This window comes from Artemia franciscana, unplaced genomic scaffold (assembly GCF_032884065.1).
Source record: "Artemia franciscana unplaced genomic scaffold, ASM3288406v1 PGA_scaffold_1179, whole genome shotgun sequence".
Classification (NCBI taxonomy): Eukaryota; Metazoa; Arthropoda; class Branchiopoda; order Anostraca; family Artemiidae; genus Artemia; species Artemia franciscana.
In genome coordinates this window covers 1,431,862-1,448,159 of record NW_027062617.1, presented here as the reverse complement: position 1 = coordinate 1,448,159, position 16,298 = coordinate 1,431,862, and the positions used below count along the sequence as shown (strand labels likewise).

The 16,298-nt window shown below is 35.3% G+C and overlaps 1 protein-coding gene across 1 annotated transcript in view; it reads left to right on the top strand.

Moving 5' to 3' along the window:
• The window catches only part of LOC136041189 (guanine nucleotide-binding protein G(s) subunit alpha-like), a 128,920-nt gene that overhangs the window by 37,880 nt on the left and 74,742 nt on the right, over window positions 1–16,298 (top strand). Inside the window, exon 5 of the mRNA XM_065725748.1 lies at window positions 10,767–10,864. Within this exon, the coding sequence (XP_065581820.1) occupies window positions 10,767–10,864 (98 nt within the window). The remainder of the gene's footprint in view (window positions 1–10,766; window positions 10,865–16,298) is intronic.

Below are 16,298 nucleotides of genomic sequence, written 5' to 3'. Positions count from 1 at the left end.
TTTGAACTTGATTAGTTTTGCGTATTTTTCACAACAGGTGTAACACACACAGACACTTCATTTCGTGGCTTCAATTGGGGGGGGGGGTGCCCCTAGATCTTGTTTGCCTGAACCTCCTCCCCTAGATTTCGAAAAACAAGTTTTTGGGGTATTTAAATTGAAAAAAGACTTCGTTTGGTATTTTGATTAAGGAAATTGGGATAAACGAGATATTTGCCCCTTTGGATATTCAAAAATATATTTTGCTCTCTCACCTCTAAATTTGGTGATTGTGGCACATTCAGGCTAGCACTGAATCAAACTTGCCTCCAGGTCAAAAGTATAATTACTAGTGTCTTAGGAAATGCTATAATCTTTATTTATCTTGGGGTGGAAAGCAGGATATATGAGTTACGAATGAAATATTCGTACAAAAAGGTATTGTAGCTTCTACGGCAAGATATGCTTTCTGGCGTGTCAACTACACAAGACTACATAATCAAAACTTTTTTTTAATTAGCTGGTTATTTGCCTTTTTTTTTAATTCTCGCGATATTCACGATTCTGGGAGTTATCGCGAATAAAAGCCAAAAATCACCAAAATTCACAATACAAAACAAAATCGCCTCTCAAGAAAAAAAATCACTAAAAATAGTGACCAGTTATTAGGAGAAGCAACGCTTTACTAAATACCATTTGATAATGTTAAAGTAATCTCAAAACAGTGCTTTTGCGCATCACTCCTGTTCAAGTGAAAATGATGCAATTTTGAGTTTAAAGTTTCGACATTAAATTAAAGAGTTGGGCTTGTTGTAGTTAGTCTTGATATAAGCAGCTGTCACTTTCTTTGTGATATATTGAAATCACTATGTAATCCAACCGGAAATGAGGCGCGGTTTTAGCTCCTGGTTTTGGCTCCAGACTTGTTCTCAAAGCAACACACCCACGAAGATTGAAGCTGATGAGGCTTATCTGTCTTTGGAAAAGTGGCGCAGCAAAGTTTCAGTCAGTAACTATCCTCTTTATTACGTACAAGGGTCCTCTCCAGGGATATACGTAGGGGAGGGGATCTTTGAACCTGGGTCTACCAAAATCTTGAATTTTCTGGGCATAAAAATATCCATTCAACGGTTCTCTGCTCGATAATGTTTACACCATATCCCGGCCAAACTTCAGATTTTACCAGAAAATGCAAGAATTCGACGCTTTTCTGTGGTATAATTTCTTTCGTCAGAGGTGAAGCTCTAGTGTTTTCTGTGTTAAAGAGCCGTGTGGTCTCAATGTATTATTTTTCGTTTTTTGGCCATTGCGTATGACAGGAGTGTTTTTATAAACTTGGGAAAGGGTTCTTTGGATTAGAAATTGAAAGTTCTAGTGTTGTTTTGAAGAAGCGGAAGTGATTATAGGGTAAACAGCCCCCATTCCATTCCATTTTTTGGTAGCCGTCCTCTCCACAATCCCCCCTAAACGTCCAATCAAAATTTGAAATAGCGATTTTGTTCAGAAGAATAAAAGGTCCAATAAATATGCATGCGGACATAACTTGCCTAAAGCCCCTGCGGTAAAGTTTCCGATTGTATACAAATAGGTTTTACAGTGGAAAAGGGGGGCATGGTTAATCTTGGGTAAGCGATAGCGCAAATAATTTGCGTTTTAGTAAAAATTGTGAGCAGCGTTTTTTATTTGCCATAATACCCAGAAAAAAGAAAAAAAAAAGAAATCTCAAGGCGACTGAAGATAAAATTGATGCTACCTGTCCCCTGCTCTCCCTCTCGAAACCCGTAAACGGATCGAACATCCTTTGTATTCCACTGAAAACGATATGAATTTAGGACAGGGTAGTTTTTATTTGTTGAATAATCGGTGCAAGTTCATTGATTGTTTGATATATAATGCCCTTCTTTCTAGGAAGTCTCAGGAATTTTTGGTTTGACGCTCCGACTTTCAGAAGGTTTAGGGGGTGTTTTGAGTTTGATTTATTATACGACTATTTCTGTTCGTCTTTAGTTTAATGTAGGTCTTTTTTCTGCGAAATTTCTGAGAAAGGTTGTTTCATTAATTATTTCGAAAGTTGAATTTACGATTTTATTTCTGAATCTTTAAGATGTATGATGTTATATAAGTTCCCACTTATCCCATTCAAGCAATCATGTTTTATCTTGAATGTCACTGCTACTTGTAACTTTTGAAGGTATTTAGAGCGCGGCGTGGCGGAATGAGTGCCGTCATCTGACTATTTTTGTGTGATTAAGAAATGAAGCTGGTAAAATGGCTGGAAAAACTGGCTTCTGAAACCTACGAACTCTCGTCATACCTGTATCTCATTGCAAATTTTCTTCGACAGACATAACTCGTTTTCGATCGGTATGTACCACACCTGACCCAACGCGTGGGTATACTACTTTTTTCGATTTATTAACTGACCATCAGTTATCTGATTAAGTTCCGGGGTGGGTTTTAACATGGCAAAAGGCAAACAGACATGACGCAATAATTTGAATAGTGAAATAACTGTATTATCTAGCATAAATATGATTAATGGGCTATTTGTAACAACGCAAAGTCGTGAGGATACCGTTTTTGGATTATTAGATGCTTCGCATAGGCTGAACACGTTCTCAAGAATTTGCAATCATTTACTTGGGGGTCTTTAAGGTCAATTAACTTCAGATGTCTGTTAAACGGCTTATGTCCGACAAAGGCAGGCGCCTATGCACAAATTATTTTCAGGGAGTGGGGACAAACTGACGAACTAGGGTAAAACTATAAGAAAAGTGGTGAACTATCAACAGTTGTCGGTAGCCATGATAAACAGGGCCCCGTGTAGTGTTTACCTGAATAAAAGGGAGGGGGTGAATGACACCTCAGACGCCTAAAATATAAAACTCGTGTATGCTGGCTTTATTTGCCCCTCAAATTTAACAGGGAACGCTTACAGTCCTTTGGATTTCAGAGGATTAATCAATCTGTCTCTGGTTTCAATCCTTCAAGTGTTCACTCTGGCGAACCGTCAAACAGCTCTGGAACCAACTGTAAGTAAGGAGCGACTCGGCTCAATACTGACCGAAACTCTAAAGATAGAATTTGGATAACAATAGAAGCATCAAACGAACTGAGTTTTTACGCTTAGACTAAATATATAAAATTCATTAAGCTCGAGTCTAAGCTTCGAAAGCCCCTCAAAAGCTTCGAGCCTAAGAAAATCTGTCGAATTTTGGAAAAAGGAGGGAAACACCCTCTCCCCAAAAAAAGATCCTAATGAAAATTTACCCTCTGATTAAGCATATTAGAGAACCCTACTGTAGATGTTTCAAGCTCATAAATGAAAAAATTTGGAATTCTGCATTTTTTTTTGCCATAAGAAAGATCACGGATTCACGCTTATTGGTTTTTTTTCCGGCCTGGGATTTCCTGGCATGATCTGAAAAGAAAATAAATTAAAAAAGCTAATTTTTTTTTCAACTAAAAATAAGGAGCAACAACTAAAACAACAGAACTTCTTCCGAAACTTCTCGAGTGTTATCTGAATAATATAGGAGTAGACTACACTCGCTCTTTACAATCTGTCATAACTCTGTAAGAAAGACTGCTCAAGCACAAGGGCCGTTGAATTTGAATGAAAGATATTTAAAAAAAAAACTTTTCAACTTAGCGCAAATTTTTGTTCTTTTAAATTTTAATGTTGCTCCTTACTTTCAGTTGAAAAAATTCAGTTGAAAAAACTTGTTTCTTTTATTTATTCAAGTGCATAGAACCATTTTTCAAGGAGAGCTGCTGGTTTATGAAAATTCGGTCCGAAGGGGAAAGTAGGCAAGATTGATGCAAAATATTGAATGCAGGTGAAATGGGATAGGGAGATGCCTGATCCTGAGTTAACTGCTAGTACTTTTTCTAAATGAAAAGTGAATTAATTAGCTTAGCTCATGTTTAGCTACACAACCATTCTAACACCAGTGACTGACCAATATTCATCAGATTGTCATTTCAAACAGTTCGTGGTAACAGCTGAATCGCATTTTTATGTTGATTTTAAATATATAAGTTTCATAAAGTTTAGTCTTTATGAAACTTATCAAAGTTACAAGCCTGAGAAAATTTGGCTTATTTTACAAAAAAGGGGGAAACACCCCCTAGAATTCATACATTCTTAACGAAAGTCACACCACCAGATTCACCGTATTTGAAAACCATACTATAGAAGTTTCAAGCTCACATCTACAAAGATATGAAATTTTGTATTTTTTTTTGCCAGAAGACAGATCACGGATGCGTGTTTATTGTTTGTTGTTTTTTTTCCTGGGGGATCGTTTCGACCCAGTGGTCCTAGAATGTCACGAAAGGGCTCATTCTAACGGAAACAAAAAGTTCTATTGCCCTTTTTAGGCGACCAAAAAATTGGAGGGCACCTAGGCCCCCTTCCACGTTCCTTTTTTCCCAAGGTCACCCGATCAAAATTTTGAGCTAGCCATTTTGTTCAGCATAGTCGAAAAACTTAATAACTATGTCTTTGGGGACGTCTTAATACCCCTCACAGTTCCCAGGAGAGGGGTTGCAAGTTACAAACTTTGACCATTGTTTAAATATAGTAATGGTTATTGGGAACTGTAGAGATGTTTTCAGGGGGACTTTTCGCGTTGGGTGGGCTCAAGGGGAGGGGATTACATGGGAGGATCTCTCCATGGGGGAATTCATCATGAGGGAAGAGGATTTCCATGAAGGGGGGGCACATGATTTTCTAGCATTATTTAAAAAAAAACAATGAGAAACTAAATAAATAAAAAGTTTTTTCAACCGGGAGTAAAGAGCAGCATTAAAACTTAAAACGAACAGATATTATTACGTATATAAGAGGGTTCGTCTCCTCCTCAGTACCTCGCTCTTTACGCCAAAGTATTTTTTTTTTAATCATTTCAATAATTTATTCTACGGCCTTTGTGATTCAGGGGTCATTTTTAAAGAATTGGGACAAAATTAGAGCTTTAATGTAAAGTGTGAGGCATTGACAAGGGGGCGAACCCCCACATGTACGTAATAAAACATTCAAATATAGAAGTTGGTTACGTAAGCTAATTCGTAAGTTACGTATATTTATCATTAATAAAAACATTCCTAAAAAGAGCTCTAGTGGTTTTTTAAGTAACCAAAAAAATTGGAGGGCAACTAGGCCTCCTCTCCCTCCCCTTTTTTTTTTATCAAAATCGTCCAATAAAACGATGAGAAAGCTATTTAGCAATATATATATATATATATATATATATATATATATATATATATATATATATATATATATATATATATATATATATATATATATATATATATATATATATATATATATATATATATATATATATATATATATATATATATATATATATATATATATATATATATATATATATATATATATATATATATATATATATATATATATATATATATATATATATATATATATATATATATATATATGGAAATTTCGTTTTAATCGATCATGTATGGTACACACTGAAAACTCTGATTCAAATAAAATGTAAGTTTTGATATGTTGAGGGTTTCATTCTACTTGGCAACGCAGTGGTGATAATCAGGCACGTACGCTGGAATTTTTTCGGGGGGGACCAAAAACTTCCAAACAGCAGATATAAAGTATCACTTTTTTAAATTTAGTAATGCAAAAAGCATATATATTGGAAAATACAGATTAACTTTAATCTGTAGTTTTGTAGTGGATGGGGGGAAGAAGACTGAAGCCTCAAAAGTACGTTTTAGGCTCAGGTTATGTTCGTGGCGATTTAGAACCAGTGATTAATCTATTATATCCCACTGAAAGGGACATTTTAGGGCTAATAGTGCAATAAGGCTGCTGTGAGGGGTAGTTCTTCTATTGTAAAAACGCAGATTTTAATGAAGAATGATAGTTTCCAAAATTGACCCTTTAAAAGCTGTACTTTATCCTGAAAAGGGGGAATAAACGCCCAAATACCAAGGATAATTCTATTTTGCTGTGGAAAGCAAACTCTCTTTACAAAAAACAAAAACAAAAAACAGTACACTTGGTAATTACTTCAAAGAGGGTAAAAAGTTAGACAGAAAATGGCTTAATAATTGGGCAGTGACTTGACCGGATAATTGCATGCTGTAAAATCCCCCCAAAAAAGCTTCACACATGTATCTAGATTCTTAATAAATATCCTACTTTTGCCATAAGTCCCAAGAAACCATGGGGAAATTAAACATTTCACAAAATTTCGGGGGAGGGGCTGGGCCCGAGCCCCCCCTGCGCACGTGCCAGGTGATAATAGTTTTATTTTTCTATGTAATGCACGCTAAAAAGTCGAAATTCTCTCCCTTGTCAGTTCTTCTTTCTCGTTTAATTCAGTTCTAAACAAGTTAAAGCAATAATTTTGAGTTCAATTTTTACCACAAAAGATGGGTAGACACCAGCGCCGTATCCAGAGAGGAGGTACCCGGTTTTATCCCCACTCTGAATTTTTTCGTCTAACCTTTAAAAAATTAACAAAAATGCTTATAAACGAATTTTTGTTAGGTTTTGTAAAGATTTTGTGCACCCCCTGTCCCTACCAAATAAAAGTCCTGGATACGTTCCTGGTAGACACACAAGGAGCCTAAATATCAATTTAAGGCCTTTAAAAAAAACAAGAATAGAAGTAGTGTGCCTAGGATGGCGTCTTTTGTCTATCAATTGAATGCTTCTTTAACCAGCAGTGTCTTCGTTATTTATTTATTTTATTTATGGTTTGTAAATGTTGAAGGTATAAGATTACCATACTATTTTTAGCACTCTATCCGTTATGCTTGAGCGTGTTCCGGTTCATATATTTGAGGAAAATCATTCTGTATCAGCGGGTGTATTTCAATTTGCATATCGGATTCTTGAACCGGAACCTAAATAATAACAACCACGAAGTTCGGTTGCTTTTGCGAATATTTAAATCTTTGCAGTAGAAACTCATTACTGGAATCTCATGGTGTATCTTTGGAAGTATAAAACGCGATGATTGCGGATGTAAATAAATTACCTTTACCATATCAATACAGTTTTTCTGTCTTGACAATTTTGTTCTTCCAAGTCATTTTCAATATTTAACAGCCTTGGTTTCAAGAATAACTAGACCCTCTAGACCCGTAATTTCTGTGGGGTGCAGGCCCAAGCCATGGGACATGGCAATATTCTGGTGGGTCATACACAGGGCGTGCATCTACCGGCTGACAATATTTTAGGGCTATAATTTTGGAAAAACAACTTTTTTCATTCGAGTGTCGTCACATTTATATATATTTAAAGAGCAAAAAGATGCATAGTGGTATCGTAATTCATGCATTTTATAAAAGGTGTTACATACAGACAATATTTTTCATTAGTATAGGCCTAAGTATGTCTAGAAGACGACCCAAAAAATACTAAGTTAATGACCTATTAAGCTTCCTTCAGATAAATGCACGTACAATATTGAATAATAAAATTTAAACGTCACGAGTGGGTTATCAGGAAACATCATAAGAGGGGCCAAAATCCGCTGGGAACCACTGTTCTAGACCCCTATATTGGAGCAGTTGTTAAATTAAAAAAAAAACTAATAACTTTAAGGGACGACTTTGACTTGGAATGGACTGAACAGCGCCAAATCTCAGAAAAAAGCGAAACGAGGGAATGATACAAATACACTTTCTTGAGTTACCATAAATATTTCATCACTGCCCTTATTGATTGTTGTTTTGAATAAGAGGAAGACTTGGTCCCTTGGACTCATCAACCGACTTACTGCGTTAGTCTTAATCGTTAGAGGTTGCGTAATTTACCAATAATTAAATAACGAAGACTTGGAAGAGTAAAACAGAAATATCAACAATAGTTATCTCCAAATTCTTTAAACTGTAAAACATAAAGCATTTAAATTTTTTAGGCCTATGTAAAACCACGACTCTTTCTCGTCCCTGTTTTCTTTATTAATGAAAAAATAAAATTTTCGATAACGGAATTTTTCAAAGAATAGTAAACACCGACATGAAAACCAAAAACTGATGGAAATTGTGCACTATAATAATTCAAACTTAAAATGACTAGGAATTACTATCAATGAATAAAGTAAACCCAAAACTAATAGAAATTAGAATAAATTATCACATCAAACACATATATAACGAAAACTGATGTACATGAACAAATAAATCCTAAAACGAGAAAAATTGTCATTTAACAGCACTTATGTTTTTTCAATATTATAATAAAAAAAATTCTAAAAATGCATATGGTCATTTTAATTTTTTAGTCGTTTTAAAATTTATTTATTAATTTGTATCAGTGTCTGTTATTGCTATGCTTGATGTGATTAAATATTCTGATTTCTGGTCCTTTTGGGTTTCATTCATTTGTTTCATTAATTTATTGTAGCTCCAAGTTTTATCTATTATAGTATTTTATTTCTTTTCTTCTTAAGCTTGTATATGACTCTGTACTTTTCTCTGAAAAATCTCTTTTCAAGAAAAGTGTTTCTTTTTTGAAATAAATTTCTGTTCGTTTTTATTGCCAAAATTTAATCATTAGCTAATATTAAGAATTTTTTTTATAATGGTCGGTTTGTCAACATGGTGGCTTTAGATTTTGTCAGTGTCCCCGTCAACATTCCCTGAAAATTTCCACTTAATACCCTTCGTCGTTCCTGAGATATTGCACATACCCCTTTTTTTGCAACCTGGATGCACATAGTATCTTTTAATTTAATTTAGTATCCTTCTAGACATTTTCTGAAAGTTTCAACTTAATACCCCTAGTCTTTCCAGATATATATATATATATATATATATATATATATATATATATATATATATATATATATATATATATATATATATATATATATATATATATATATATATATATATATATATATTTGGACCACCTAGATGCGCAGTATTTTTTTTTATTTATTCCATTATCTCCGTCAACATTCCCTGAAAGTTTCCACCGTAACCTATACTATTAGCAGTTCCTAAGATTTTGCAGATGCACCATTTTAATAGTCTTTATGTACATAGTGTCTTTTGATGTTGTTCAACATCCTATGAACATTCTCCAAAGTTTAAAATTAATACCATTAGCTGTTTCTGGGATATTACAGATTCATCCCTTTTTAACCACCTTGATGTATCGAAATTTTTTTGATTTAGTTCAACACCACCTCAACATTCCATGAAAGTTTCAGCCTAATTCCCTTAGTTTTTCCTGATATATTATAGATACGCTATTTAGACAACTTGGATGAACTGTGTGTCTTGATTTGGCCCAACATTCCACTCAACATTCTTGAAAGTTTCAACTTAATACCCTTAGCCGTTTCTGAGATATTAAAGTTTACCATTTGGACAAGCTGGATGGAGAATCGGTCTTTTTGTTTAGTTCGACATCCCTCTTATTATTCACTTTTGATTTCGTTCCACACCACCCTTAACATTCCCGAAATTTTAACTTAATACTCTTAACCGTTTCTGAGAAATCTTAGATATACTTTTGACAACCTAGGTACACATGATGTCTTTCTATACTTCAACATCCTGCTCAACATTTCCCGGAACTTTTTTATTTATTTCAGGCCCCCCTCAAGACTCCAAAGAAGTTCCAATATAATACCCTTCGCCGTTCCTGGGTTATTGCAGATGTGCCATTTTGACATCCTTGATTGATAACCGGCCTTTTTATTTAATTCAATATTCTTTGAAATTTATTACTTAATACCCTTAGCTTTTCCTGAGATATTACGAATACGCCCCTTTGACAACCTGGATGCACATAGTGTCTTTTGATATGGTTCAACACTTCCTGAAGGTTTCAAGTTAGTACCCTTGACTGCTTCTGAGATATTGTAGATAGGCTCTTTTGACAACCTAGACAAACACCGTGTCTTCTGATATAGTTCTACATTCCTGGAAGTTTCGTCAGAATTACTCCTTAGCCATTCCTTAGATATTGTACAAGTCCCTCTTTTTCATTATAAAACGAATGTTCAAATAACTGCCAATTTGTATTGTTTACAGTCCCGTGCCCAGGGCCATGAGAGTCTTACCATCTTAGAAGATCAATTGTTGGACCTTGCCTATTGTGGACAAAATGACTATCGTACAAATTTTTTCCTGTAGAGGCTGCATGGGGGAGGTGGTTAGCAATAAAAAAAATAAGCAAAGAAGAGAGGCTGGTTGCCCTCCAAACTTGAAGGACGAGACTCCCCTCCGAAGTTTTCACGATCACCTTTCCCGTATGGAGTGGCTTGGGAAAAAAAATAACATATCAAAGACTTCGGGTTTTTTACTACAGGCAACGCTGATTATTTTTACCTTATTATGAATTAGGTGTTATTATTTTAATAGTTTAATGGTTTGCTGATTTTTCCTTTCGGTTATTCCCTTTTCAACTCTTTTTTGTCGCAATTTGTGCTCGTTTTGGGTTATTGTTGATGCTTTTTCTTCAGGTAAAGCTGCCTATGTTTAGCTTTTACTTATTCTGGTAGCTTCTGTCGCTATGATCGCTTGTACATGTATAGGCGGATTTCAAGTGTTTTTTTTCCTAGGAAAAGCCAAATTCAATATACGAAACGTTTTCCTAACTTAGCTGACTTCGCCTGAAAACGCCATAATGATGATATAGCTTTATTCTTCTTATTCACCATGCTTATTTTTCATAATATTTGGTATTCAATAAATAATATTAACCCATGGTAGCCTACGGGCGTATCACCTCTTGCATATTTTAAGGCCACTTTTTGTTTCAGGAGTTTTTTACTCGAGTCGAAAGACTCTGGGAAGACAGAGGAGTTCAAGCTTGCTATGAGAGGTCAAATGAATATCAGCTTATTGACTGTGCAAAATAGTAAGTTACTCGCATTCCTCTCAATATTATTTCAACATAGCATATGTCTGAATTTTTGAGCTATCTAAAGCATTTCGACATTAAGTCGTCAAAAATAAAGCAGCACAAGAATGGAAATTTGACCATCTTTGATCGTTGTTGGTGTAAAACAACTGGAAGTGGGGATGAGAGTTGACTATTTTAATGATCTCTATAGTCTATAGGCATTCCAAATGCTCCAAGATCATTCTCTAAAATTTTCACGTTTCTATTTTAATTAGTTTAGGTGATTTTTCAATATGCATATACACATACATCACTCCCTCATACATATATATATATATATATATATATATATATATATATATATATATATATATATATATATATATATATATATATATATATATCAATGATCAAATGTGTGTGGGTGGATGGGTGGTGTCAGGCTATACTTGCGAGGGCTCAGGGCTCAATCGAGTGGAAGGAGCTGACAAAAGGCTGGCGAGGCCAGTTTATTTTGCTATTGGGCATGTCAGATCTAGCGTCTGCGTTTGTTAGTTGGAAAATTAGATAAATCAATCATGCAAGAAACATAAGAATTTATGCAGAACAATTTTGCAACCATGAAAATGCATATATTGGCTATAAAAGGCCCAAAAATGAGATCTAAAATAAAGAAAAAACAAAATAAAACAACTTGAAATGTAAAGTGTTTTTGGAGTACTGAAAATGTGGGTCTGGTTTATTCCCTCTGCAGATTCACCTATTAGAGGTAAAGACGTTGTCAGCAGTGTAAGGTGGTGAAAGGAGGGGGGCTGGAAGTGCTACTGCGGTTGTAACCTACCAAATTTTCTCTAAGAGGAGAAAACCTTGGAATTATCCCTTGGACGTCTCTATTTACTCATCGGTTCAGATCCCCGTGCTCAGTCATAGAGTAGGAGGGGGTATAAAATTCTCCAGTATCATCGAACGATATATTTATTTATACTCGCGAAAACTGGCCAAGTCTTCAGAGTGACACTTTCAGGTATCTTTTCTCGTAGAAGATATCTAATTAACATGCATCGCCCTTCTATTGAAAGATCCTTTCATCTTAACAAAACAAATAAAAGCAAAAGTAGCCTACAAACTTTGTCTTCTGACTGCAAAAAAAAACAAAAAAACATTTTAGCTAAACAAAGAGACCGTAAAAAGAACTTCAAAATTTTTGATACAAAAATTGAACAATTGAAAGGTTAAAAGAGTGGAAGAGAAAGGGATTCACTTGTTTAACATATCGTCTTTGTGCTGGATGAAAGTGTTTCTATATCTTTCAGAAGAAATTGTTTAGTATAAGAAAGGGAATGTTTTAGCAGAACGAGGGAGGCAAGGTTGAAGGAAAGGGGGGTGACCGAGAGGGTAATGCTGTCGAAAGGCAAGGAAATTTGTATTCCATGGTCTTAGATGGATATAAAGGTCGTAAGGAAAAGCAGTCAACTAAACCTTTTCTATGTGGGAAAAAATTATTGTTGTTTTTTTCAGTCTAGGTAACAATTTTACCAGCCTATTTTACGTTTCCGTCGTCCGAACCAGTGTTGGGAAATACTTAAGTAAAGGTACTTAAGAATTACTTAAGTAATAAATATGAGTACTTGTGCTCTACTTAAGTAAGAAATTTCTAAAGTACTTAATATTTTTACTTAAGTAAAAAATTGAAGTACTTAAGGGTACTTAAGTACTCAAGTACTTTCTTCATGGTACAGAAAAATTATACCGGCATGACGCAGGGCGATGCGATGAATCGAACTTCTTATATATTAGTAGATGAATGGATTTTAGTCTTTGAGAACAGCGGCCCCTGGCCCGTCGCAAAATTTCAAAAAAGGACGCTATCATGGCAGAACTACAATATGCATTGAACGTACAGTTTTTTTTTGATAAATGTGATAAACAGTAAGAACAAAAGGAAATCAAGTAGCAAAGAGGCTAGTGAACTTGTAGGCTCACTTTTGGGACCGTCTGAATCTGAAGATAATGCTGGCCCTGATTATAGCTCACCTTCTAAAAAAGTTAAGCGAGATTTCTTTGCTGCAAGACCGTAGAAACTGACACAGTCAAAAGTGAATTCTTTGGCACTGGACTACATTGTGGACGAGATGCGACCCCCGTACACTGTTGAGAAGCCGTCGTTCAAAATCTGATAACAGGTCTTGCTCCTTATGCAAAGGTTCCAAGAAGAAAAGCTGTGCAAATTGAAGCTAAATTTTTGAAGTACATAAAAGATATGGTTTATGATTTTAAAATCACCGAATACATGTCGCTGACACCACACATTTGGTCTGCCAACAACAAAAGCTACGTGGGAATGACTGCACACTTGCTCAATGAGGATTTGAAATGGAAATCTTATGTCCTTGCTTGTTGCCCGTTCAAGGGCTCACACACTTATGACAGAATTGCTGAACAACTGAATGGCGTATTTGCCAGGTACAAAATTGCAGTTGATAAAAAGGAACAAGGGATTTTTACCGATAACACCTCTAACTTTAGTAAGGCATTCAGGGAATATCCGATCGTTTCTGATGAAGATATTCAAGACAGTGATAAAGAAAATGAAAATGAAGCAGGCCAGAATGGCTCATTCTCTTTTACAAACGTTGGAGAGATACTCGATTCTCATGACGACCCCGAGTATTTCCTACTTCCTCCACACTTCAGGTGTGTCAGCCACGCACTTAACCTGCTTGGATCCACCGATGCTGATAAAGCCCTCTGTGATATTGCATATAAGAGCGGCGTGTGATACACGCCGCTTTTTTGAAGTGTATTGCTCTCTGGGATGCCGTGAATAAGAGTTCAAAAGCTACTGATGCTGTGAAAGAGGTATATGACAAACAGCTTATAAGACCTGTGGTAACCAGGTGGCACTCAAAGTATGAAAGTGTCAAACGTTTGAAGGACTGTCACAAAATTGGAAAGCTTGCTAACATATGTGATGCTTTGCAAAAACCAAGGCTAACTTCTCGTCATGTTGAAATTCTTGAAGAACACTTTTTTCAAATTGAAGTGGTTTCCTGATAAAGGCTGATAAAGGTGGCTTTTTGTCTGGAGATGAATACTTTGATCTTAGTGCTGAAAAAACTACTCATGATAATTACGGCAACCGTGGCCGTGAAACCAATTCTGTGAAGTTTTGTCATATTTGAATGAAAAGCGAAAGGAACTATCTGTGCTCAAAGTGTACCATAGGGTAATGAAAGTTTTCAGGAAGTACAGCTGTATCTTTCCTTCGTCTGCACCAGCACAAATCTTTTTTTTGGTAGGTGATGGAATTTTTTACTCCAAAAAGAAACATAGGAGCAAGAAAGAAATTAAAAGTTATTATGAAGCTGTAATGAATGTTCTTTGTATTTTTTTTTCTTTTTATATCTTAATTGAAGCAAAATTCAAGTAAAATCGAAATACCTGAGTACTTAAGTACTGAAGTACTTTTTCAAAAGTATTTATTACTGAAGTATATTCTTAGAGAAGTACTTAATACTTGCACTTAAGTAAAAATTTCTCTGAGTACTTGGTACTTGTACTTAAGTAAAAAAAAGAAGTACTTGGCACAACACTGGTCCGAACTTATCAGATAACTGTAATAATAACTCACATTTTATGTTTTAAGAAAAAAAAACAATAGTTATTATGCTTGTTAAGATGTTAACATATTTTGAATTTGTGGATGATAAATGTTATTCTTTCAGCAGCCCTCGGCTCTAAATGCATTCTTTGTCCTATTGACCAGTGGTAAAAGCCGGTTAAACGGTGATCTTCAAGATAAGACTTTCTAACTTTTTTCGATATCTCATTATTTTGTCTGTGTGTAGGTGGAACCTGACTTACCTGACACACAAAGAGAAAAGAAATGGAACCAAGTTCCAGAAGCTGTGTTTTGTTAATTGATACATAATCTATACATGAGAAAAAGACTAATTAAGCTTCCTGGAAAGTGTGAGGTAAATATCTTATGCAAGCTCTCCTTTTTCTACTGATACGAACAATAGTTTTTGCGGAATGATTTAATTTCTCCAATACTATCATTCTTGATGAATGAATTTATTGAAAACCCTTTACATTGCAAAAATAAAGAGACAGAACAGAAGTAAAAAGCGAAAATAAAAGACAAAAGTAGCATAAGCTTTACACACTCTTCATCAAACAGTTCGTGGTAACGAACTGTAAGTAAGGAGTTACTCGGCTCAATAGTAACCGAAACTTTAAAAAACGGAATTTCGAGCTTTGCACACTCTTCATCAAACAGTTTGTGGTAACGAACTGTAAGTAAGGAGTGACCCGGCTAAATTTTAACCGAAACTTTAAAAACGGAATTTTGATACCAATAGATATACCAAAAAATTAGATTTTTCTGCTGATTTTAAATATGCAAGTTTCATCTAGTTTAGTCCTACTCATCAAAAGTTACGAGCCTGAGAAAATTTGCCTCATTTTAGGAAAAAAGGGAAAGACCTCCTAAAAGTCATAAATCTTAACGAAAATCTCAGCATCAGATTCAGCATATCAGAGAACCCTACTGTAGAGGTTTCAAGCTCCTATATGAACAAATGTCGAATTTAGTATTTTTTGCCAGAAGAAAGATCACGGATGCGTGTTTGTTTGTTCCCCCCCCCCAGAGATTATCGTATCGACCCAGTGGTACTAGAATGTTGCGAAAGGGCTAATTCGAACGGAAATTAAAAGTTCTAGTGCCCTTTTTAAGTGACCAAAAATTGGAGGGCAACTAGGCCCCCTCAAGCCTTCATTTCTTCCCAGAGTTACCGTATCAAAAATTTTGAGATAGCCATTTTCTTCATCATAGTTAAAAAATCTAATAACTATGTCTTTGAGGAAGACTTAATCCCCCACAGTCTCTGGGGGAAGGGCTGCAAGTTATGAACACATATAGTGTTCACATATAGTTCACATATACATATAGTGTTCACACTATATGTTCACATATAGTATTGTTTATTGGGAAGTATACTGACGTTTACAGGGGGGGGGGGGGGCTCTGGTAAGGATGGGGGTCGAGGGGAGAGGGTTACGTGGGAAGATCTTTCCATGGGGGAAGATAATCTTACATAAAGGGGGCACCGGATTCCCCAGCATTATTTAAAAAAAGATCAGAAATTAAATACAAAACAACAAATTTTTTCAACTGAAAGGAAGGAGCAACATTAAAACTTAAAACGGAAAGAAATTATTACGTATATAAGGAGGTTCGCCCCCTTGTCAATACCTTGCTCTTTACGGTAAAGTTTTTTTAGTACTTTCAAAAGAGGCATTTATTCTAATTAAACGGCCTTTGTGATTCAGGGGTCATTCTTAAAGAATTGGAACAAAAGTCGAAATTTAGCGTAAAGAGTGAGGTATTGACGAGGGGGTGAACCCCCTCATATACGTAATAATTTCTGTTTGTTTTATGTTTTAA